Source organism: Elephas maximus, chromosome 19 (assembly GCF_024166365.1).
Source record: "Elephas maximus indicus isolate mEleMax1 chromosome 19, mEleMax1 primary haplotype, whole genome shotgun sequence".
NCBI classification, from domain to species: domain Eukaryota; kingdom Metazoa; phylum Chordata; class Mammalia; order Proboscidea; family Elephantidae; genus Elephas; species Elephas maximus.
Window position 1 is genome coordinate 70,344,234 of NC_064837.1, and position 22,000 is coordinate 70,366,233.

The following is a 22,000-nucleotide window of genomic DNA, read 5'->3' on the forward strand; positions in this document are numbered from 1 at the left end:
TGCTTGCTAGCGTTTAAGACCCCAGACGCCACTCTTCAAAGTGGGATGCAGAATGTTTTGTTAATAGATTATGCCAATTCACTTAGATGTCCCCTGAAACCGTGGTCCCCAGACCCCTGCCCCTGCTACGCTGGCCTTATGAAGGGCTTTTTAATTTACATATTTTGTTTAGTATGTTTGCAAAGCCTTAACTGTCATATGTAGCATTATCTTGTTGTTTATACAAAAATGCACCGGTCTAGGACATGGAAAAAGTAAATTTTATTGTAATTGTCATACCTATTTTAATAAACCTGAATTGTGCTGCTAAAGACTCCTTCTCTTTCAGGGCAGAGCTTCTATTTTGGCAAATAGACACCAACTAGGCTTTTGGGGATGGTTTAGTTTTTTTGTGGAGATGTTCTTGTAGAAGTGCCCATGGAGGCAAAAGCACAAGACAGGAAAGGTGTACTGTGGCGTAGAATATGAGGTGGTGAGCTTTTCCGCTGGAAGTCCAGGGTGGAGTTCCACACAGTCCCCTGTGGCCAGCCTCAGAGGGAGAACTTTCCGCCTCAGTTTGGTGTCCTTCCATTCCTGCCGAGCGTGACTTTGCTGGAAATGCTGGAGCTCTAAGCATAAGAGCTAACTTTTTGTCAGCGACTTGGGTTGTGGAACAGGGGAAGCAGCTCCTCAGTAAAAGGGAATAAATGTATGTGAGGGATAAACAATAAGCCTTTGGGCAGCCCACTACAGTTTGAGCAGCAAAACACCACTTAAGGGAAAAACTGCATTTTCTCTTCCAAATGAAAAAGCTCCTGCAGAGGCTAGCCTGTGGTGTGGATAAAGGATGACCTACACACAGGGGCCAGCCTGTGGTGTGGACAATCAAAGGAAGACCTGCCCACGGCTGACAGACTTATCTTCTCCTACGGCCTCTATCTCACTCCACCAGCTCTGTTCAGTCACAGAGGTCTCAGCACTGACCCTGACCTGCCCTCATGCTCTGCCCTGCTCTCTCTCAGCCTGACCATATTCTCAGGTCTGGACATTTCCCTGCTGCACAGTTCTGCTTGCTTTCAGCCCAGGCAGACACAGTAGTTAGGTGGGTGGTGACCTACCTGAAATGGTCATAACTGACCATGGCTGCCTTTTCTTTGAGACCTTATTATTGTGTGTGTGTAAATCACTTACTTTCATCAATGGTGACAGGAGTCGGTCATTAGTTAGCTGAGACAGCCATGAGCTATTTCACTTCTTCTTCAGTTCAAGCAGTTCCAACTTGGGAACAAACTTCCTGTGAGAAACCATCCCTACGAAGATATTGGTTCAATGGCCCTGCTTAGGAAGTAGGCGGTTTCCCCCATCCAGCCATGTGTACTGGTGTGCTAAGGGGAAACCTCTTAACGTAACTGCTCCAAGTGAGGTTGCTATGTCAGCAGGGGCAGGACAGAGAGTGGTAATCAGGAGGAAGGGAGAGAAAACCTGAGGCCTTGGGCAATCCACTCAAGCCATGTCTGGCATTTATATGGCATTCTGTACTTTTCAATCCTTTCACGTTCATTAAGCCTCTGCTCCAGCATTATGAATCCCGTTTCTAGTTGGAAAAACAAACACCAGGGAAGTGATTTTACCCAAGAGAGCAAATGCTAACAACTCACACCTCCTTAAGCTCTATGTACTAATTTTCCAGACAGCAGGACCCTGCTTCCTCTTGAGGAGATAGGAATAGTATAAAAAGCCATCAGGGCAAGGGCAGAGTGAAACTAGGGGAGAAAAGCCTGGGGGTAAGCAGCCCCGCACTCCCACGGAGGCTGCTACATGCTCAGGTGTTGTATCTGTGAAAACAACCCTGCTCCGCATCACTTCACTACAGGTATTAAGTGATTGACTTTCCCCAATATTCCTTCCTGATTGCCACGACCTGCTTGTACCCTCAAGGACAACGGGACCTCAACCCCAGAGGACAGCTACTTCCTCAGTACCCACAAAACTTGCTCCCATCTCCACAGGTCCAGGAATGACTCCCAACTGCCTAATCCAAGGGCCTCTTTGTCCTGACCACCCTATGAGGACAGGGCTAACACAACACAGCCAGACAGACCTGAGTGTCAGTCTTGGCTCTCCCGCTTGCCAGCTGTATGACCTTGGGCAAGCCACACAACCTCTTTAAGCCGCAGTGTCCTCACCTGTAAATAGCTCTCAGTGTTACGGTGAGAAATAATGCATGTTACAAAAAACCAAAACACTAGTGTGCAGTGGGCGCTCAAGAAATTGTGCTCATTCCCTCCCTCAGCTGAATGAGACCTTGCCCATCATCCAAGAACTCTGCCAGTTGTCAGATGCTATAAAAAGCCTTCCCCAGCCTCAAACTCCAATCCCAGTCTTCTGTATTTTCTTCCTGAGATCTACATTATCTGCATACTTTCATGACTTCCACTACTACTATATTATTATGGATTACATGGTGTTGGAATCCTAACCCCTATATCTGTGAATGGAGCCCTGATGGCGAAGTGGTTAAGAACTCAGATTGCTAACCAAAAGGTCAGCAGTTTGAATCCACCAGGTGCTCCTTGGAAACCCTACAGGGCAGTTCTACTCTATCCCATAGGGTCATTATGAGTTGGAATGGACTTGAAGGCACAGGACAACACAACAACATATCTGTGGATACAATACTGTTTAGAAATAGTTTGTTATGGCGATTAGGTCATACCTGAGTAGGGTGGGTTCTAAACCTAATCACTTCTGCCTCATAAAAAGAGCAGATTAGACACAAAGATACAAAGACAGGGTGGGGGCAGACACAGGTGCTATGTGAGGATCGTCTAAGAACCAAGGAACCAAGGGACAACCGTGATCACCTACGAGGAAGAAATCGACATGGCCGGGACCCTGATTTGAATTGTGAGAAAGGAAACTCTTGTTCCTTAAAGACACCCACTTGTGGTATTTCTGTTACAGCAACACTAGGAAAACCTGAGGCAAATACCAGCCACGGCTTAAATGACCACCCTCCAGTCTCCCCGGCTGCTTTCAGTGCCTCAGATGCACCAACCTCTCTCCTACCTCAGGGCCTTTACAGAGCTCTTCCCTTTGCCTGAAACGCTCTCTCCTCCCACTCTGGCCTCCTCTTCAACGTCACTCCTCAGGGAGGCCTTTTCCAACCACCAGTTTAAAGTAGGTTCCCCAGGTGTTCTGGGCCTAGCTGCCTCGCGACATGTTCGTTCCTTCATTCATTCACTCATTCATTCATTCACTCATTCATTCATGCACCAAATAGCGAGTGGCCATCTATGCCCGGCACCGTCTAGATGCCGTGACGACGCAGAACCCCGTCAGGTCGGGGGGACGACACAGTCTGGGCGGGTCCCCAACCTCGCGCGACGGCTTCGGTCTCTTAACCCGAGGGACGCGTGGACGGGGCCGGCGGTCTCCGACGCTCCTCCGCCTAGAAATGCCGCGTCTGAGGCGCGCCCATCGGCGCCTGTTTGTCGCTGTCAGTGGGGCGGCCGGCCTCGCAGGGGCCTGAGGGAACAGGGCCGGTAACATATGCGAAAGCGCTCGGGAAAACTGAAGCCGACACGTGAGGGTGCGTTACATACGACGGCAGGGCCTCCCGCGAAGAGGCGACAAGGACCCCGGGGGGGAGGCCCAACGGGCCGAAAAGCGGCCCCTGGCGGCGACAACTGCCACAGCCGCCTGACAGAACGCTGCCATGGCAACGAGGTCGACCCGGCGCCTGCGCGAGGCGTTCCGGAAGTGACGTTGCTGAAGAGGCGCCTGGGGCCGAGCTATGGCCCATCAGGGAGTGGAATGGCCGTCTGAGGAAACACTGTCACTCTGGAAACGGTAATGAGGTCAGAGGGCGCATAGGATCCAGAGAGCGCGTTTATGCGGCTCTCGGCGGATCCTCCGACTCGTACCCTCCTGGTTTCGGAGTCGAAGTGCCTGGCGTACGAGCTGCCGAGGCCCGGGCCCAACTTCCGGGTCCATGGACAAGGGGTCTTTCGGGAGTGGTAGTTCCCCGGTCGGCGTCCCCAGCGACTACCAGGCGCTGGCTTAACCCTGGACGTGCCGGAAACGGGCGCCCTGAGCGGGGTGGGCGCCGGGATTGCGGGGTTTGGGAGCGAGAGAGTCTGGAACGGGGCCTCGGGCCCAGCCTGACGTTTCTCTCCAACCCTCCTAGAGAGCAAGCCCGGCTGAAGGCCCGCGTCGTAGACTGGGACACGGAGGCGTGGCAGCGGGACCCGGACTTTTCGGGTCTGCTGAGAGTCGGGGGCGTGGACGTGTCCTTTGTGAAAGGGGACAGTGTCAACGCGTGCGCCTCCCTGGTGGTGCTCAGCTACCCAAAGCTCGAGGTAACCCCGAGGGACGCCGAGCCCGTTAGAACCTGGCGACTCCTTCTGTAGGATTTCCTTATAGGCTGGGCAGTCGTCGAAGCAAAAAAAAAAAAGGCAGAAACTAAGGGACGTTCTGTGTTGAGTCTGAATCAACTGATTATTTTTACCTGATTGTCATTTCTATTTCCAGCTCAGTGAGGCAGCATCACACCCCCAACTTGCCCAGGAATCTGTCTTCCTGAGCCTTCTCCTCCCCTTTCGTCCGCCTATATTTTTTCTGCCTCCTAGGTGTTGCTAGAACCTGCCCCTCTCTGCATCACCACTTCATCTTCCTTGGCCATCCACCCACACCTCCTGTAGGTGACAGAAGTGGATCATCCCTGGTCCCTGTCTCTCTGACTACAAGCAGAGAGGTTTTTCTAAAAAGTAGACAGGATCATGTCACCACACAGTCCACCTGTAACATGTCAGTGCCCCTCCTGTGACCTCATCGCAAGGAGTTCACACTCCTTGATGCCGCTTAATGGCCCTTAAGATTGCCCCCAGCTTAATGCAATGCTGTCAGCTTGGCCCTCCCCAGACCCCCGTCCCCAAGTCCACTCTGGATGACTTTGAATTCCTCAAAGATGCTGTGCCGTATCTGCCCACCTGACCTTTGCACTGGTGTTCCCTCTCCTGGAATATTCATCACCTGGCTAATTCCTACTTAGCCCTTAGGTCACAACTCAGGCATTACTTCCTCCCAGAAGCTCCCTTCACCCACAAGCCCGGGAGTTGCCTCTCACCCCCTCTACTTCCTCTTTATCACTCTGGAAGGGAGCTACCTGTCTGCCCCACCAGGCGGTCAACTCCATGATGGCAGGAACTGAGTGGTAGTCTCGGCACCCAGCTCAAGGCCTGGCATGTAGGAGACGCTCAAGTCGTTGTTAAATTCACGTGCGAATGGATGAACAGCATACCCGTGAATCATTCGGACTGAACGGCTCAGGAAGCTCTGGCTGGAGACGAGTTCTGGGGAAGGAACCCTTTGCTTATCAGCCTCAGCATGCCCCTCGCACGGCTCCTCTGCCCTACAGCAGACAGCAAGCATCTTCCTGCCTCCAAGCCTTTGTGCTTTACTTGGAAGACCCCTTTCAGTCCAAAATGTCCTGAGCACCTACTGTGTGCTAGGATCTAGACATACAGTGGTGAAACAGCCAGAGTCCCTGCCGTCCTAGGTCCCCGTCGTTCTGTAGGATGACGTGGGACGTAAGAGAGTGGAGAAGCCAAACTGAGCATGTACTCCAGCTCTTCCTTTTTCCACTGAACCCCTCTGTTCCTCCATTTCCTCTTTATAACTCAAGGATGATAGTATCGATAGCTAAATCACAGAGCTGTGGGGAGGAATAGATGAGCTCATACATGGAAAGCAATTAGCAGAGTACCGGCGTCTAATAAGCCTCCAATAAAGAAATGTTGTGGTTAGGTGCCGCCGAGTTGGTTCCGACTCACAGCATCCCTACGTACAACAGGACAAAACGCTGCCCAGTCCTGTGCCATCCTCACAATCATTGCTATGTTTGACCCCATTGTTACAGCCATTGTGTCATTTCATCTCGTTGAGGATCTTTCTCTTTTTTGCTCACCCTCTGCTTTACTAAGCAAGAAATGTTAACTTGTTATTCTCATGGCCACTTCTCACTCGTCAAGACCCAGTCCACATAGTCCCTTCTCTCTGTAGCTTCGGCTGCTGAATTGATCACTGCCTCGTCTGTGCCCTAGGGCCTTTTATGTGTGTGCAATTGCAGCCCTTTCCAGCATATTGAAGCTTACATTTCTGTCTTCCACATGGACACCAGGTTCTCTGGGGCAGAGTTATACCTTAGTTCTTTTGTAACCCAGCACTAAGCAAAGTGCCTGACACTTGGCGTTTGTTGTCCTTTGCTGGAGAAGCCTAGACTAGGAAAGGGTCTTGGAAAAGTCTAGTCTGGTGGTTCTCTAATGCCTGACTGTGGGTCTGATGGATCAGAATCACCTGGAAGCGTATTTGAAAATTCTAAGGCAAATCTACAGAGACAAAGCAGATTAGTGGTTGCCTATGGCAGGGACGGGGGGCAGGGTCGTATGGGAGGGACTGCTAATGGGCACAAGGTTTATTTGGAGGGCAGTGAAAGTGTTTCAGGTTAGATTATCGAGATGGTTGTACACTTTAGATGGGTAACTTTATGGTATTTAAATTATATCTCAATAAAGCTGTTTAATAAAAATACAAATTCTGGAGCCCTGCCCGGACTACTGACTCAAAATGTCTCAGGGTAGGGCCTGGGAATCTGCTTTTTTAAACAAATGGGCTGTGCTTAAAAGCAAAGGCAGGATTGGGAGCCACAGCCCACCTTTCACAGGGCCCAGAACCGCTCCCATTGTCCCTGAGAGACAGCAGCCTTTCCAGAGCTGGACACCAGCAGCTGGTGCAGTCTTTCCCACCTTGAGCTGAAGTTTAAGTTTGCGTGACTCCTACCCCCACGTTCTCGGTCAGCCTCCAGGCAGCAGTGCAGAACGAGCCTCTCCCTTCCACTGCCAGAAAAATAGCTCTTGTTTCTCCCACTGTTAGGATTGTGTTTGCTGTAGGATTTTTTTGTCCTCCCCCTGTACCCCCAGTCAGATATGTCTCAAGTTGACTCTTCCAGGTCAGTTTTTTCCCGGTTCGTATGGCTCTTGCAATATATGGGGTCAGATCTTTTATTTTGAGGATGTTTCTTGGATCGTAGTGTTAAATATCAGTTCTGTTCATTTTTCTTTTTCAGGGACTTCAGTTATATGTATGCTACAGTTTTCTTTGCCCATCTTCTGTGTCTACCACTATTGTTTTAACCTCCTGAATTTCCTTTTCTTTCTCTGTCTCCTTTCTCTCCTCAGTAATTTCTTATCAGATTTTTATCTGGTGTCTTTGTAATTGATTCTCCATTTCTGAGGTGATCTCTTTTTCTTTGATTTCTTTCCTTTTTCCATAGACTCTCATTTATATTTTCCTGCTTTTTTCTACACTTCAGCTGTGAGCTTTGAATTTCTGCTTGGTGGTTTTTTTTCCATCTGCCATTTACTTAAGACGATTTTGTTCACTGTAGAGAGTGTTACTGTGCTCCTCTGTGTCCTGATTTGGTGGGGGGAAGGATAGCATTTTTGTCAGCTGTCAAGTTTTGATTATTGCCGTCTGAGTCCTCGTAGTAGTTTTGGACAGCTATCTACCACCTTTTCCTGTTCATTCTAAAGCATACTGGAATTTCCTAGTCAGTCAATAACAGGCAGCTCTGTGGAGGGGCTGACAGGCAGCTCTGTGGAGGGGCTGACAGGCAGCTGTATGGAGGGCCAGGGCCTGTTCCATTTCGTAGGTAATGAGGAACAACGAAGTGTCATTTCTTTCTTTGCTGGTACCCTTCTGAGGCATGGGTGCTCAGCATGGCCTCTGATCTGTGATGACTCTTGTTTCTGAAGGACCATAAACTTCTGGCTCTGCTTCCTTCACCAGAGCCTCCAGGGCATACCTCTTGCTCCCCAGAAACAACTGCTTCCCAAGAATGCAGCCTTTGGCCGTGCATACTCCTGGCCTCTGCCTTCCGGTCCCACCACCCAATGTTGGCCCCAGGTTCCGTGCCCTTCTCAGTGTCACCCACACAGGGTGAGGCCCTCCTCCTCCAGGAGCAAACCCGACATGCTTGTGTCAGGTGCTAGCCCCCTCCTTGTCTGCTGCTCACCTGCCTTCTGTCCAGTGTGGCATCTGGAGCCGGCCTGCTGCTCTGGCTGTTTTGTCCCTTCCTCTGCGTGCACAGACGTGTGCACAGCACTCCTCTCCCAGCTGTGCCACGGACTTGGGTGCTGGGGCCTCAGTTTCCTCCCCTTGTTAATCCCTCTGGTCACTGGAGGTTGTGTGGAGAGAGGACAACTGAAGCAGCCACCATTGTCCTCAGAGTTGAGTGTCTGAGCTTCACACAGATCCCTGTTGAAAGCCATCCTGTTGTTTGGGGCCCAGCAGCCCAGTTTGCTGGTTCACCATGAGTCCAAATTCTCTTGTCTGTCATTGGATCTGACCCTCCTCACTTGGGTCATTGGCAGATTTGGTATGTTTCCTAGTGAGTCACTGAGGAAAATGCCAAAGGGCAGGGCCTGCCCTCCCGGCTAACACAGAGTTGTCGGTTCTCAGGTACACTTAGTATTGATCCAGCACCCAGTGAGGAGCAGAAGTTGTGGTTTTGAAAGCTGTCACCCAGAGATGGAGGGCTTTCAATGAAAACATAAATCCAGGGAGGCAGTGGTCTGGGCAGGGTGCCTGTGGGAACAGCCCTGGCTCCCGCTGGGCGGTTCTTATGGGAGGGCGGCCGTCAGTGCACTCTGACCAGACTCATTGTTGGAATGAAGTGTTGGGGGCCACCCTTCTCCACACTTTGGGGTGGGATCCTTTCAGTGTGAAGAGCAGCCTCTTGGCCAGAGCAGCTCTCTGGCTTCCTTAACTGGTTCTGAAGCCCCTGACCATTATGCCCCCAGCTTCCAGGCCTCACTCCAAGACCACCAGTCTCTCCTGTGCCCGACCTTTGACCTCTCCCCCTCCCCCAGCTTGCACAAGTCTTTGAATATCCATCTGACGTCTCCCCCATAGGGCTGCTGGCCTGGCTCCCTAGCCTTCTTCTCCCCGCTTGCAACCTCAGATTATTTCTTTTTAGACTCCTTTTTGCACCTCCGTTCTCAGTTAGGTTTCTAGCTCTGAGATCATACCTGCTCTTCTGAGTTATTTGAAGTCCCTTTTCATAAAGCCAGTGTATCCTTGCAGGCTGCTACAAACTGTAAGAAGACCCAGCTTTTCTCCCCCACGGTTCTTCTAATGTAGGAACAATACCTAATGCCTGCTCTTCACACGGCACTTTATGAAAGTGTTTCCTTGTACTTTGTCTTATTTGAGTCTCCAAATAACCTGGTGAGGTAGGGAAAGGCAGGTATATTAGGGAAGGGCAGGGTAGGGAAGAGAAGGGCAGGGCAGGGTAGTTAGGGAGGAGTGGGATGGTGTAGGGTAGTTAGGGAGGAGTGGGGTGGGGTAGGGTAGGGTAGTTAGGGAAGAGTAGAGTAGGGAAGGGCAGGGTAGTTAGGGAAGAGTGGAGTAGGGAAGGGTAGCAATAGGCAGGGATCAACTCTAATTTACTAGGAGGATCCTGAGGAGGGCCTGGGGCTGGTAGGGGTGAGGCTGGCCAGCAGCTTTGCGCACCTGGCGTAGACAAGGTACCACGGTGAACCCCCCACCAGCCTGCAGGGCAGATCGTCTTCACTGTTTCCGTCCCCTCATCTTGTCCCTCGTAGGTGAGGCAGAGAAGGGTGCTGGGGGCAGAGGGACAGGAGGACAGGAGTGGAGAGAGGGGGTGGGGCCGGCTGCAGAGGGAAGAGGAGACTGGGTGGAAGGCCCCAGGAAGGGCGTCGGGGTGACCCGCGCGCCGTGTGCTGTGACAGGTGGTGTACGAGGAGTGCCGCGTGGTGGACCTGACGGCCCCCTACGTGTCGGGCTTCCTGGCCTTCCGAGAGGTGCCCTTCCTGGTGGAGGCTGTGAAGCAGCTGCGGGCGAAGGAGCCAGGCCTCTTGCCCCAGGCAGGTGCCCTCCCTTTGGACAGGGTGGGGAGAGCCCCCAGGGATGCCTGCCCCAGCAGAGGGAGACCAGGGTGAGGCGCATTTGCCTCGGGGCGAGGAGGACGAATTCCACAGACACTGTCATCGGGGCCCCTTCCTGCCTGCTGCTCCTGGGACGGCCCAGGCTGGGGGATGCGGGCAGCGTCACTGACCAGACTGGACCTGCGGCCTTCCAGGTTCTTCTCGTGGATGGAAATGGGCTGTTACACCACCGAGGTAATCCTGTCCTGAAAGGGAGGGCCAGGGAGAGGGCCTGGGAGAGGGCAGGGAGGGTGCTGGGGGAGGGGTGACCTGGAGAGGCAGCCTGCTGCCCGCCCTAGCCTGCCAGGGCCGCTGCTGCGGCTGGGGCCGCGCCACACCTCAGCGCTGGACTTGTTTCCGGGGCCTGCACGCTCCAGGTTTCCACTCGGCTGTCTACTTGTCTCCCTCCCGCGCCACTCTCCGCCCCCCTCCACATGCACACAGATACCTAGCCAGAAAAGATGCTCCGCCATCTCTCCCTGCCCACCCCCGGCCCACAGTTCTTGTTAACCTGGATGCTCTGAGACATCATGATGTGCAGGGCCCTTGTCGGAAACCACTGGGACAGAGTGCCCGTCTGGCCCTGCCGGTGTCAGGAACCCGTGCTTGCCTGGGCAGATAGCTGTGCTGCCCAGAGATGCAGGCCTGGGTGGTGGCGGGGGCTACCTGACCAGCAGAAGTGGGTGGGGCCTGGCCACTTCCCCAGAGCCTCTGAGTCCAGAGACAGGGTGAACAGGTTGATGAGGACACAGATCTGGTGGCCTGAATCCAAGGGCCTTCAGCGGCCAGGCATCACAGCCCAGCACCCCTGCAATCTGGCGCCCGGCAATGGCCCAGACTGTGAGGAGATGGGAGAGGGAAGAAGGTGTAGGAGACCCAAGGCCTGAAGGAGAGGAGAGTGGAAGGTACCAGAAAATCCAAGGAAAACGGGGTACATTGTCTCCTAGTTCAGAGGAACAGGAGCCTCCGCAGACCTCACAGTGTGCAGGGGAGACTCAGCACCTGCCCGCTGCCCAGCAGCAGACCTTTGTCACCAGAGGTTATCTCAGAGATTCTGGTTTGTCCTTTGCCCCAGGCCACCACCCCCCACCTGGGTGGCTCCTTACTTCCGGGCCTCCCAGCCTTACCCCTCCTTCCCCCTCTGCCCCTGCAGGCTTCGGGGTGGCCTGCCACCTGGGCGTCCTCATAGACCTGCCCTGCATCGGAGTGGCCAAAAAGCTCCTGCAGGTGGACGGCCTGGAGAAGAATGACCTGCACAAGGAGAAGGTAAGGGGCTGTGGTCCGGGCACGGGGGCCAGTGCTGAGGACAGCATTCCAGAGATCACCCACCTCTGGGGCCCTTCCTGCTAGCTCTGTCCTGTCTGCCCTGGAATCCCTATTCCAGAGAAGGAAGACCACATTCTTCGAGAACCCCTGGCCCCCCACTGCACGGGCGCCTGCGGGGTGCCGCGTCTTGGGAGTACCAGAGCAGCCTTGCTCCCCTCAGGCCTCGCCAAGCCTCTCTACCAGCCTCCTGAGACACCCTGAATGTGTCCCAGGCCCCGTGGCCTCTCCCATCCCCATCAGCTCTGTGCCGCTGCCCCACCCACACAGGGCAGGCTACTGAGGACAAGACAGGTTTCTAGACATTTGGAAGCCTGCGTGCTGGTACTCCATGCTTTCTCTCCTCCCACCACACTCCAGCCCCCTGGCTCCTCCTCCAGTGAGCGCTCAGACCCCTCCAGGTCCTTTCACCGCCCGCCCCCTTCCTCACTGGTCCCCACCCAGCCTGGAGTGTATGCACACACCAGCTCCGCTGCCTGACTGCAGCCTGAGGGCAAGGACCAGGCTTTCTGCACGTTAGCTTTTTGGCTCCTGCATTCAGCAGTTGCGTTTGCACTGAGCACATTAACTGTTTGCACCACCCAGGGGCACCGAGTTGAATCAAGTGTGCCCAAATTCCTAGCACTGGGGAAAGGGCAGGGAGTAAGTGGCTTCAGTGCTGGTTGTGGCCTGCTGGCCGGGAGGGTCATCTATGGACCCACGAATGTGGCTCAGTGGCTGGGACTAGGACTTTATTGCAGCCTGGAGCTACCGTGAGCAGCCATGTGGCCCTGGGTAGGCTGTTTCCCCGCTGGGCCTCAATTTCCCCATCAGTGGAATGGGAGAGTAGAGCTGAGCTCAGAGGTGCTGTGAGGGTGGGGTGGGACATGCTGGAGGGTGCCAGCCACAAGGTTGTGAATGTTGTGGCCAAGATCCCACCCTTTTCCTTGCCTAGTGACTGCTCAGATTTTAAAAACCAGGAGGGCTTCTTTCATTCCTTCCCCAAGAAAAGACATTATTTCCAAATGTTGTTCCTCACTTTCTAGGTCCAACTCCTGCAGGCTGGAGGTGACACATTTCCTCTGGTGGGGGACTCTGGGATCGTTCTGGGAGTGGTAAGTGGCCAGGGGCTCATGCCAGGTCAGGACAGCCACAAGTCATGTGAGGAAGTGCTGGGCCAGTGGGTGCCAGAGAGCTCTTTCATACATACACTCATGTACATATGCACGTACACAGCACACGTACACATGCACACATGCATAGACATACACAGATGTATACATGCATGCGCATATACACACGTGCACACACGTACAGGTATACGTGTACACACATACAGGTATACGTGTACACATGGGCACTGTGCACCGTGCTGCACTACCCCCCTCCATCTCCTTGCCGCTGGGACTATGTGAGACGGGCGTGGGCCTTTTCTCCTGGCCTCCAGCTGGGCCCACCTGTCCTCTAGGAGCAGGAGGGTGCCCCAAGGGCTGGGAGCCCATCCTACAGCAGTTGAAGTGCAGGGTACCCTCCAAGCTCACTCTTGCCACCCAAGGCTTTTTGTCAGATCCTCTAGGCACCGAGCTGGTCCTGACCCTGGGTGCAGCGGGAGGGAACCTCAGCATCCTGACCCCCAGCGCTCTGATCTCACCTCCCTTGGCCCAGGCCCTGAAGAGCCACGACCACAGCACCAACCCCCTCTATATCTCTGTGGGCCACAAGATAAGCTTGGAGACTGCTGTGCGCCTGACCCGAGCCTGCTGCAGGTTTCGGATCCCAGAGCCCGTGCGCCAGGTGGGTGGGCCATGTTCCTCTGCCCCTTGGAACCGTCCTCCTGGCTCCTCCTTCATTATGTCTGAGCGCAGCCCCTGGTCACAGGGGGAGGGAGGATGGAAGCAGCGGTCCTGAAGGAGGGCCCGGAGGAGGACATAGAGGTAGCTGGGTGAGAGAGACCCAGGCATAAGGAACAGCCGTGCAAAGGCCCTGAGGCAGGCATGAGTTTGTTCAGGGAACCCAAGGGAAGGTGCTCTGAAGCCTAGGCAGGGAGGTGTGGGCAGGTCACAGCTGGGGAGGGGGGCAGAATTCCAGATTTACCACGGACGCTTAAGAAGGAGAGAGACCCAGCTTTGCCTCTGTACGTGCGCAGTGTGGAGGTGAGTCTAGTGCTGTCTGGAACGAGAGGCCCCAGGCTCCCTGCCTGCCCAGTCTGCTCTTCTCCACTCAGCCTCCCGCCGTCCAGCTTTGAGCCCACTTTGTCAATGGATTGGAGGGCCAAATGCATAGACAGTCCCCCGCCCCTGCCCTTTCCGTCTCCTCCCAAGGCCTCTGTGCCCTCTGTGCATTAGCTTGAGGCGACCTGGCAGAGGGACCGTGGTTCGACCTTGATGGCTGAGCTGCTGGTGCAGGGGGCCACCAGAGGGCAGCAGAATCCCAGAAACCCCTGTGTCCCTGCACCAGGGAGGCCAGGCTGATGCCAGCACCTCCAGCCAGTGAGGGACTGAGACCTGGCCAGCCACCCACACCACCCTCTGCCTCCCTCTGTTCCTGCCAAGGGCTGTGCTGGGCTCTCCCTCACATTGCCCCACATTGCAACCTGTGACATGTGTCCTCAGCCCTCATAGGCCTTTCTGCCTCCATTCCAGCCTCTGTATGACCTGAGGGAGACCTCAAGAAGCCCCTGATCCACACTGTGTGCCCTGCACTGCCAGACTTGCTGGGCATGGCCACTGGGCCTCTGTCCCACTGTCTGTCCCAGCGTGGTAGATGGAAGCTGTCCTGTAGAGCCCCTGAGCCCCTGAAATAAGGCAGGGACCACCTGTCCCACCTCAGAGAGGGGCCGGCCAGATGCCTGGCCAGCACGAACCCAGCAGTGGTATGGGTGCATGCCCACGCAGGAGCTTCCGGGAGGGGGACTGGTGGCTCATCTGACAGCTCTTGTTCTCTCTCAGCCCATTTTCTTCCTGGGCCACTCTCTCCTGTCCACGGTCTGCCACTCTGACTCTCCTTCCAGGTGGGAGTGAGAGAGGGGTTAGTGGCTGTCTGCACCCTGGTCGCATGGTGTCCGTGGGGTCCCCCTACTTCCTGGCACTGCCTTCCTAGTGCCGAGTCTGGTTGTAGGAAGGCGGGGGAGCCACCAGCACATGCCCCTGGCTGCCTCCCTGTTAACTGGAGACAGAAGCAGCCTGGGGGATTAGCTGTTCCTGTCAATTAGTCACGCACCCCAAACTGGGCTAAGACCCTCTGAGCCAGAATCGAGGGCTCCTGAGGTCAGGCTGGGAGTGGAGAAGCCCAGCGGCAAGGACCCGAGGACGTCCTGCCAGGCCTGACCTGGTTCACTGCCCCTCCTGTGTGCTTACTTGCTCCCCGACAGCCCACAGACTTTCATTCTGGTGACTTCACAGAACTTTCTGGAAATGCTTCCCTGGGGATGGGGGGGCATGGCTGATGCTAGGCAGGGGGACAGATGACAACCCAAAGGCAGGGGCACAAAGCCAGGCTGAGGAGACTCACCAAAGAGGCTCAAGCAGAGAGACTTGTGGCTTGAGCCACCCCCACCCCCACAAGGAGCATGTGCTCAAAGCCCCCAAAGAAGGCTGAGCAGGGGGAAGGGATGCATCACCAGCAGCTAGGGCCTCAGGGATGACAAACACAGTCTGAACCTGCCACTGCAGGACACTGGCCCTGTTGCTCTTTCTCCCCAGAAGGCTGAGTGGGGGGCAGGTCCTGTACCTGAGCACTGTACGTGGGGGATGACAGGTGCTAACGCCTGAGCACTGTACATGGGGGATGACAGGTGCTGCACCTGAGCACCATATGTGGAAGGACGAGAGGTGCTGCACCTGAGCACCATATATGGGGGACGACAGGTGCTGCACCTGAGCTCCGTACATGGGCAACAAAAGGTGCTGCACCTGAGCACTGTACGTGGGGGGATGACAGGTGCTGCACCTGAGCACTGTACATGGGGGGGACGACAAGTGCGTACCTGGGCACTGTACATGGGGGATGACAGGTGCTACACCTGAGCACTGTACATGGGGGATGACAGGTGCTGCACCTGAGCTCTACATGGGGGATGACAGGTGCTGCACCTGAGCACTGTATGTGGGGGGGATGACAAGTGTGTACCTGAGCACTGTATGTGGGGGGGATGACAAGTGTGTACCTGAGCACTGTACATGGGGGATGACAGGTGCTACACCTGAGCACCATACATGGGGGACAATAGGTGCTACACCTGAGCACTGTACATGGGGGACGACAGGTGCTACACCTGAGGAGTGTACATGGAGGGATGACAGGTGCTGCACCTGAGGACTGTACATGGGGGACGACAGGTGCTGCACGTGAGCACTGTATGTGGGGGGAGGACAGGTGTTGCACCTGAGCACTGTACGCGGCGGGGGGGGGAAACGACAGCACATCCGTCAGGTCGTTGTTGGGAGGACTGTCCTGAGGCGAACTCAGGGCCCCAGCCCCCTCCCACCTTTCTCACTGGAACCATTGTCTCTCCTAGGCTGATATCCGCTCCCGTGAGTACATCCGCAGGACCCTGGAGCTCGCCTCACCCCCTGCACTGGGGAGGGAGAGGTGAGCACCTAGGAGGGCCCAGGAGAGGTCCTTGGAGGGTGGGGAGGAGAGCTGAGCGGTAGACTGCTTGGGCGGGTATGGACTCCAGGTCTGATGTGGACCGTCCAGAAACCCCCAGGCCCACCACCCAGCCTTTCTCGAAGCCCAGTTACCTGTAAGGCGTCAGGGAGGGTGTTGGCTGGCCATGTCACCGTGGACACGTCATTCACGCTCCTTCACACGGATTCTTTAACCCAAAGAACAGCCTTGCGGTGGGACAGGAGCCCCATCCCGTCTTATAGGTGAGGAAGCTGGGTCCCGGAGCACTGAGCAGCTTGGCAAGCCAGGTTCCAGCAGCAGTTGGGCTACAGAGCCCATCAGTCTCCACAGAGATTCCCTGAGCAAGGCCTGTGTAACCTTTGTGCTCCTCTACCCTGGAAGCCAGTGGCAGCTCCTTGGATAAGCTGTCTTGGGGACCAAAGGGGCGGGGGTGGCTGAGCCCCCTGAGCCCTCAGAGTTGAGGGCTGGTATCTTGAGCGCATGCAGACCCCTGACGTCCAAGTCCCCCTGGCCCTCTGGCCTATGCCCTGTCATGGCCTCTGGACCCAGACAAGCCCCAGTGTCCTGGAACCATGTCGGGGGGTGAGAAGGACCCCGGGCTGGCTCTGGAGTTTGAGACTGCCCTTTTCTTGACTTTATTACCAGGATTCAGAAAGTGAAGAGGCCAGAGGTGTGCCCCCAGCGATACTCGGGAGAGCCCGCCAGTGAGGGCAGGCCTCCCGAGGACCACAGCCCAGGCCCTGGGGCAGATCTGGATGCTCCAACCCAGGCACCCTGAGACAGCGGGCCGCAGGCTGTTGGCCAAGCAGAGCTGGATGCCATGAAGACTCAGAGGTACCCCACGCTGGCCTCCAGGAGCGTGACAGGCACTGAGGGGGACTCGTCTTGGAGGCTGCAGGGAGCTTCAGACCCACAGCAGCAGGTAGGGGGCCTGGCCCCACGGTCACGCCAAGAGACTACTGCAGCAGACACAGCCCCTCCTGCTCCGGCCACGTGTGGCTGTGTGGCCATGGTGCCTTGAAGTCTGTAGTGTTCAGAGAAGACAGATTGCCACAAGGCACAGCTCCAAGCCGAGAGCTTATGAGGCTACTTCCCCTGGAACACGGGAGGATGAGGGGCTCATCTCTGGCCAGCCCCACTGACCCTGCCTCTGCCCTGACCAGTGCAGGGTCTGTGCCAGGTGACCAGACCTCCAGCCCCCACCAGCTGTGTGTCGTGTCCCCCAGCCATCTGCCCATCCTCCAGGCTGCTGTGAATCCACAGTGAGGGGCTGAGGGAGTGCATAGTCTGGGGGCTCCCTGCAGAGGGACTGCCAGGTGGGGACAAAGGGGCAGGATGGTTGCCAGATGGTGTGCTGAGGGCTCTGCTGCCCAGCCTGGGGCAGGGGGAGTCCCACACAGCAGCCAGGTGAGGCCCAAACCTCCACTGGGGCGCAGCTCCTCTGTGCCTTCTGGCCTCCTCATCCGAGGCCACTCTAGTGGGGCAGCAGCTCGGCCCTGTCCCTGACTCGGGCCCCTCCTGGCAGCGACCTCACCTCATAGGGTGGGCTGGAAGAAGTCCCATGGAGGCAGGGGACAAGGGCAGCCCAGCCTCTGCCATGAGCCGGTCCTCAGGGGACTTCCCTCACCCGTCGGCTCTCCCAAGCCTCCTTGGGGGCACACCTCTGGCCTCTTCGCCTTCTGGATCCTGGTAATAAAAGTCAAGAAAGGGGACCCGGGTTCTACCCTCGGTCACCAGAGCCAGCAACAGCAGAGTCTCCCGAGGCCTCCCTCTGTGCCCTTCCCGGCAGGCAGGTTCCAGTGTGTTCTGCAGGTGCCCCCTCAAGTGCCTGCCTCCTGGCCACTGGTTCTTTCTGGTGCCCCCTCACCTCCGTCTCTCACCTGGGCATCTTCTCACCACCCCCACCCCCCAGCCCTGAGAGTCCAAGAGATCACGCCCTGCTTGCGAAAGCTGGGGTTCATGGGGAGCCCCAGATACCCCCTCTCTGCCCCTCCACACCTTGATCCTCCCCAGCGGGACCCTAGGCTAAGAATCTGCACCCAGCAACTGGCTCTGCGCTGACCTTTACCCCCGCAGGCCTAAGTCTCCCCTGCTTCAGGCGCTCCACAGTCCGTCGGGCCAGCAGGCCCTGCCACAACTCCCCAGCCCGAAGAGAAGGGTCAGTGGGCTCCTGGGTGCAGTGTCTCAGGTCTGCCCATCGGCAAGGACAGGCCATGCCAGCCCCTTGCCCCCAAGGCTCTTGGGGCACCCTCAGGGGTATGCAGGGGCTATAGGGATGGGCCCAGGCTTGGGCAGGAGGAGAGAAAGGTGCCAAATGAAATCTGTCCAGCTGCAGTGCCAGCCAACGCCAAGCTGGAATGCTCGGCTAGGAGGGCAGCTCCCCAGCACAGCAGTGGCCACTCCCTGCTGCAGAGGCTCCATCTGAGGATGGGGGGGCGCCACCACACGTGGGGCCCAGACTTACTGGCTGCAACTGGTGAAACTGCTGGGGTCCCCGGCAAACCTGCACGCGTGGGACTGAGGTCCGCCTTGGGAGAGAGTCCAGGAAAGCATGGGATGGGACTCAGAGCCAGGACAGACTGCCACTCCCAACCCACCCACCTCCTGGGGTTTGGGTGAAATGGACATGAGGACCTGCCCAGCGATAGACATGTGGTCCGTTCTCAATGAATGGAGAGCAGTGGGAGCCCAGCACCACTCTGGACCTAGGGACGGAAGGGACAGCCCAACCGTCCAGCATCTGTCACGTGGATTCACCCCCTGGCTGGGCCCCCCACACAGTCCTGCTGCACACAAGGGAACCGAGCCATCCATGAAAGCCCCGCAGAACCGTCTCACTAACACCTGCATGTCCCTGGGCACAGGCAGTGAAGGGCAGGGCTCCGCCTGGGTCTTGGGTCCCACCTCAACCAGCACAGCCACAGTCCTGGGGGTCCATGGGGTGGGGGAGCGAGGGCCCGGCAGTCCTGTGTCATTGCTGCGTGCAGACTCATTCACACCCACCTCCCCCACCACTCACCCCCAGATCCACACAGCCCTGGGGTAGAGAGAGGGTCTGCATCAGGAGCACCCACATCCCAAGCAGGGAACAGGGCAGTCACAAGGGGGTTCCACAGGGAGCTGGCAGGGGGTGGTGGCTCCCGGTGACCCCACCAGTGCCCAGGTTTCAATCCACTCCCACTCCACCTCCCCCAGTGCTCACATGGCAGGGCCCCAGGCAGCGCTCGGTCCAGCACGTCACCCTGCCGCCGACTTCACCCCCCCAAAGTTCCTCACTCCCCACACTCACCTGGCACCCCACAGCAGCCAGGGCTGGAGGACTCACAGCTGGCCCTGCACCTACCCTCTCCATTCCTTCCAGATCCTTCCCTGCCAGGGACCCATCAGGGTCAGGACCTAGGGTGCAGGTGGAACTGGGAGCAGGATCAACCATTTTAGACCTCTGAAGGTAGGCCCAGCTGACTTTGGGCAAGACGCATGAACCAAGCTCGGAAGCTTGATCCCTCGTGAATGGTAACTGGCCTACCTCACAGATAGCCGGGAAGTGGGTGAGGGTGTGCGCCAGGCTAGCACGAAGCCCGGAAGCCCTGGATAAAGGGTTACCAAAAGTTTGGGAACGTGGGGGCCCTCGGAGGCTGGACAGATGGCCTACGCTCTGCAAGGCCACTCCAACTTTAGCTGAGAAGGAAGAAACCAGAGGTGGGGCAGTTCTTACCTCCTCCCAGGCTCCCACAAGCCAGAGAGCTCAGAGCTCAGGGCTGTGCCTTCCCTTCCACACCTGCCCCAGTACAGGAGAGCACGGGGGCATTGGGGGTAAGGTCCACACAGCTTGGTACACAGTAGACCCACCTAAGACTGGCTCACTGCGATGCTTTGAGAAACGCAGCCGCTTCAACCCTAGGGCCCGGCTCTCTCTCTAAGGGACAGACAGGGTGGTCATGGCCCTCATGGGGACTCTACTTTAATGGCACCTCAGTGACCACGGGGCTCAGAGTGGCCTCTCCTGGCTGAGGGCATAACTGGAAGTGGACTGTGTTCTTTCCTGTAGGGGGCTAGAGGCAGAGGGACCTCCCACTTCCCCCACCCCCACCCCCAGTTAAGAGCAGGCCAGAGCCTGGAAATAAGCTTGAGACAACCTATGTGTCAGTGGGTTTTTTTTTTTTTTTAATTGACATAAAATTCACATAACAAAATTTTCTATTTCAACCATCTTAAAGTATACATTTCAGTTTTTAGTATATTCACAATGCGCAACTATTAAAAAAAAAAAACCTACAGCCCTCTCGGTGATTCCGGCTCATAGCAACCCTGTAGGACAGGGTAGAACTGCCCCATAGGGTTTCCAAGGCTGTAAATCTTTACGGAAGCAGACTGCCACATCTTTCCCCCAGAGAGCCACTGGTAGCTTTGAACCATTGACCTTTCGGTTAGCAGCCGAGTGCTTTAACCACTATCTAAATCCAGAACATTTTCATCACCCAAAAAGAAAGCCCATACCCCTCAGCAGTCACTCCCTACTCGCCCATATCTCCAGCCCCTGGCAACCACTGTTGCGCTTTCGGTCTGTGGATTTGCCTATTCTGGACATTTCATATAAGTGGATCACAATATACGGCCTTACGTGCCTAGCTTCTTCACTCGGCATAATGTTTTCAAGGTTCATCCATGTTGTGGCATGTATCCCAATGTCATTCCTTTTTGTAACTGAATAATATTCTACTATATGGATATACCACATTTTGTTTATCCATCTATCTGTTGATGAACATTTTGGTGAGTTTCTAATTTTTGTGTATTGTGAATAATGTTGCAGTGAACATTTGTATACGATTTTTTGTGTGAACTTATATTTTCAGTTCTCTTGGGTGTATACATAGGAGAGGGCTTGCTGAGCCATCTGACAATTCTATGTTATCTTTTTGAGGAACTGTCCAACTATGTTCCACAGCAGCTGCACCATTTTACATTCTCCCCAGCAATGCACAAGTGTTCCTATTTCTGCACGTAACTAGTTACGGGTCTCTCTTATTATAGCCATCCTAGTGAATAGGAAGTGGTATCTCATTGTAGTTTTGATTTGCTTTTCTCTAATGACTAATGATGTTTTGTATCTTTTCATGTGCTTATTGGCCATATGTATATGTTTTTTGGAGGACTGTCTAGTTAAATTCTTTGCCAATTTTTAAATTGTGTTTTTTGTCTTTTTGTTGTTGTAGGAGTTTTTTATGTATTATGGATACAAATTACTTATCAAAGATATGATTTGTAAATATTTCCTCCCATTATGTGGATTGTGTTTTGACTTTCTTGATAGCGTCCTTTGATGCAGAAAAACTTTTTTGTTTTTTGTTTTATTTTAATTTTGATGGTCTAGCTTATCTAATTTTTCTTTTGTTGTTTGTGCTCTTGTTTTCATGTTTAAGAAACTGTTGCTTAATCTAAGGTTGAGATTAAGTTTCCTTCTAGGGTTTTTATAGTTTTATAAGATTTTATAGTTTTAAACATTTAGATCATTGGTCCACTTTAAGTTGATTTTTATATATGGTGTGAGGTAGGGGTTCAGACTCATTCTTTTGCATGTGGATATCCAGTTGTCCCAGCACTATTTTCCCCACTGAATAGTTTTGGCACCCTTATCTAAACTCAATTGGCCACATATGTATGGGTTTATTTCTGGACTCTCAATTTTATTCCATTGGCCTATATGTCTGTGCAGATTCTAGGACCACATGGTTTTGATGGCTGAAGTTTTGTAGTCAGTTTTGAAATAGGAACATGTGAGCCCGCCAACTTTATTATTTTTCAAACTTGTTTCAGCTATGTGGGGCCCCTTGCAATTCCATATGAATTTTAGGATCAGCTTATCCATTTGTACAAAAAAAGGCCACTGGGTTTTTTTGTTTGCCTTTTTGTACTTTAGGTGAAGGCTTACGTAACAAACTAGTTTCTCATTAAACAGTTAATACACATATTGTTTTATGATATTGGTTAACAACCCCACATGTCAACACTCTCGCTCCTCAACCTTCGGTTCCCTATTACCACCTTTCCTGTCCCCTTCTGCCTTTGAGTCTTTGCCCCTG

General features: G+C 54.7%; 1 protein-coding gene across 2 annotated transcripts; it reads left to right on the top strand.

Annotated features, from left to right (window-relative positions):
- The first annotated feature begins 3,735 nt into the window (after positions 1 to 3,735).
- ENDOV (endonuclease V) lies at positions 3,736 to 21,175 on the top strand. 2 transcript variants are annotated; one of them, XM_049861501.1, is made up of 10 exons: positions 3,736 to 3,831; positions 4,169 to 4,340; positions 9,792 to 9,926; positions 10,142 to 10,181; positions 11,140 to 11,252; positions 12,335 to 12,403; positions 12,954 to 13,082; positions 15,805 to 15,878; positions 16,118 to 16,159; positions 16,563 to 21,175. In XM_049861501.1, the coding sequence occupies exons 1-10, from the start codon at positions 3,776 to 3,778 to the stop codon at positions 16,693 to 16,695; spliced, it is 963 nt and encodes a 320-aa protein (XP_049717458.1). In that variant the 5' UTR covers positions 3,736 to 3,775; the 3' UTR covers positions 16,696 to 21,175. The 2 variants fall into 2 exon arrangements, with proteins under 2 accessions (XP_049717458.1, XP_049717459.1); XM_049861502.1 differs by lacking the exon at positions 16,118 to 16,159 and having other exon boundaries at positions 16,563 to 21,174.
- The last annotated feature ends 825 nt before the right edge of the window (positions 21,176 to 22,000 follow it).

Coding starts and splice junctions, on each gene's coding strand:
- ENDOV (XM_049861501.1), top strand. CDS start 3,776: ATGGCCCATCAGGGAGTGGAATGGCCGTCTGAGGAAACACTGTCACTC. Junction 9,927..10,141: donor AGCCAGGCCTCTTGCCCCAG/GCAGGTGCCCTC, acceptor GCGGCCTTCCAG/GTTCTTCTCGTGGATGGAAA. Junction 11,253..12,334: donor ATGACCTGCACAAGGAGAAG/GTAAGGGGCTGT, acceptor CTCACTTTCTAG/GTCCAACTCCTGCAGGCTGG.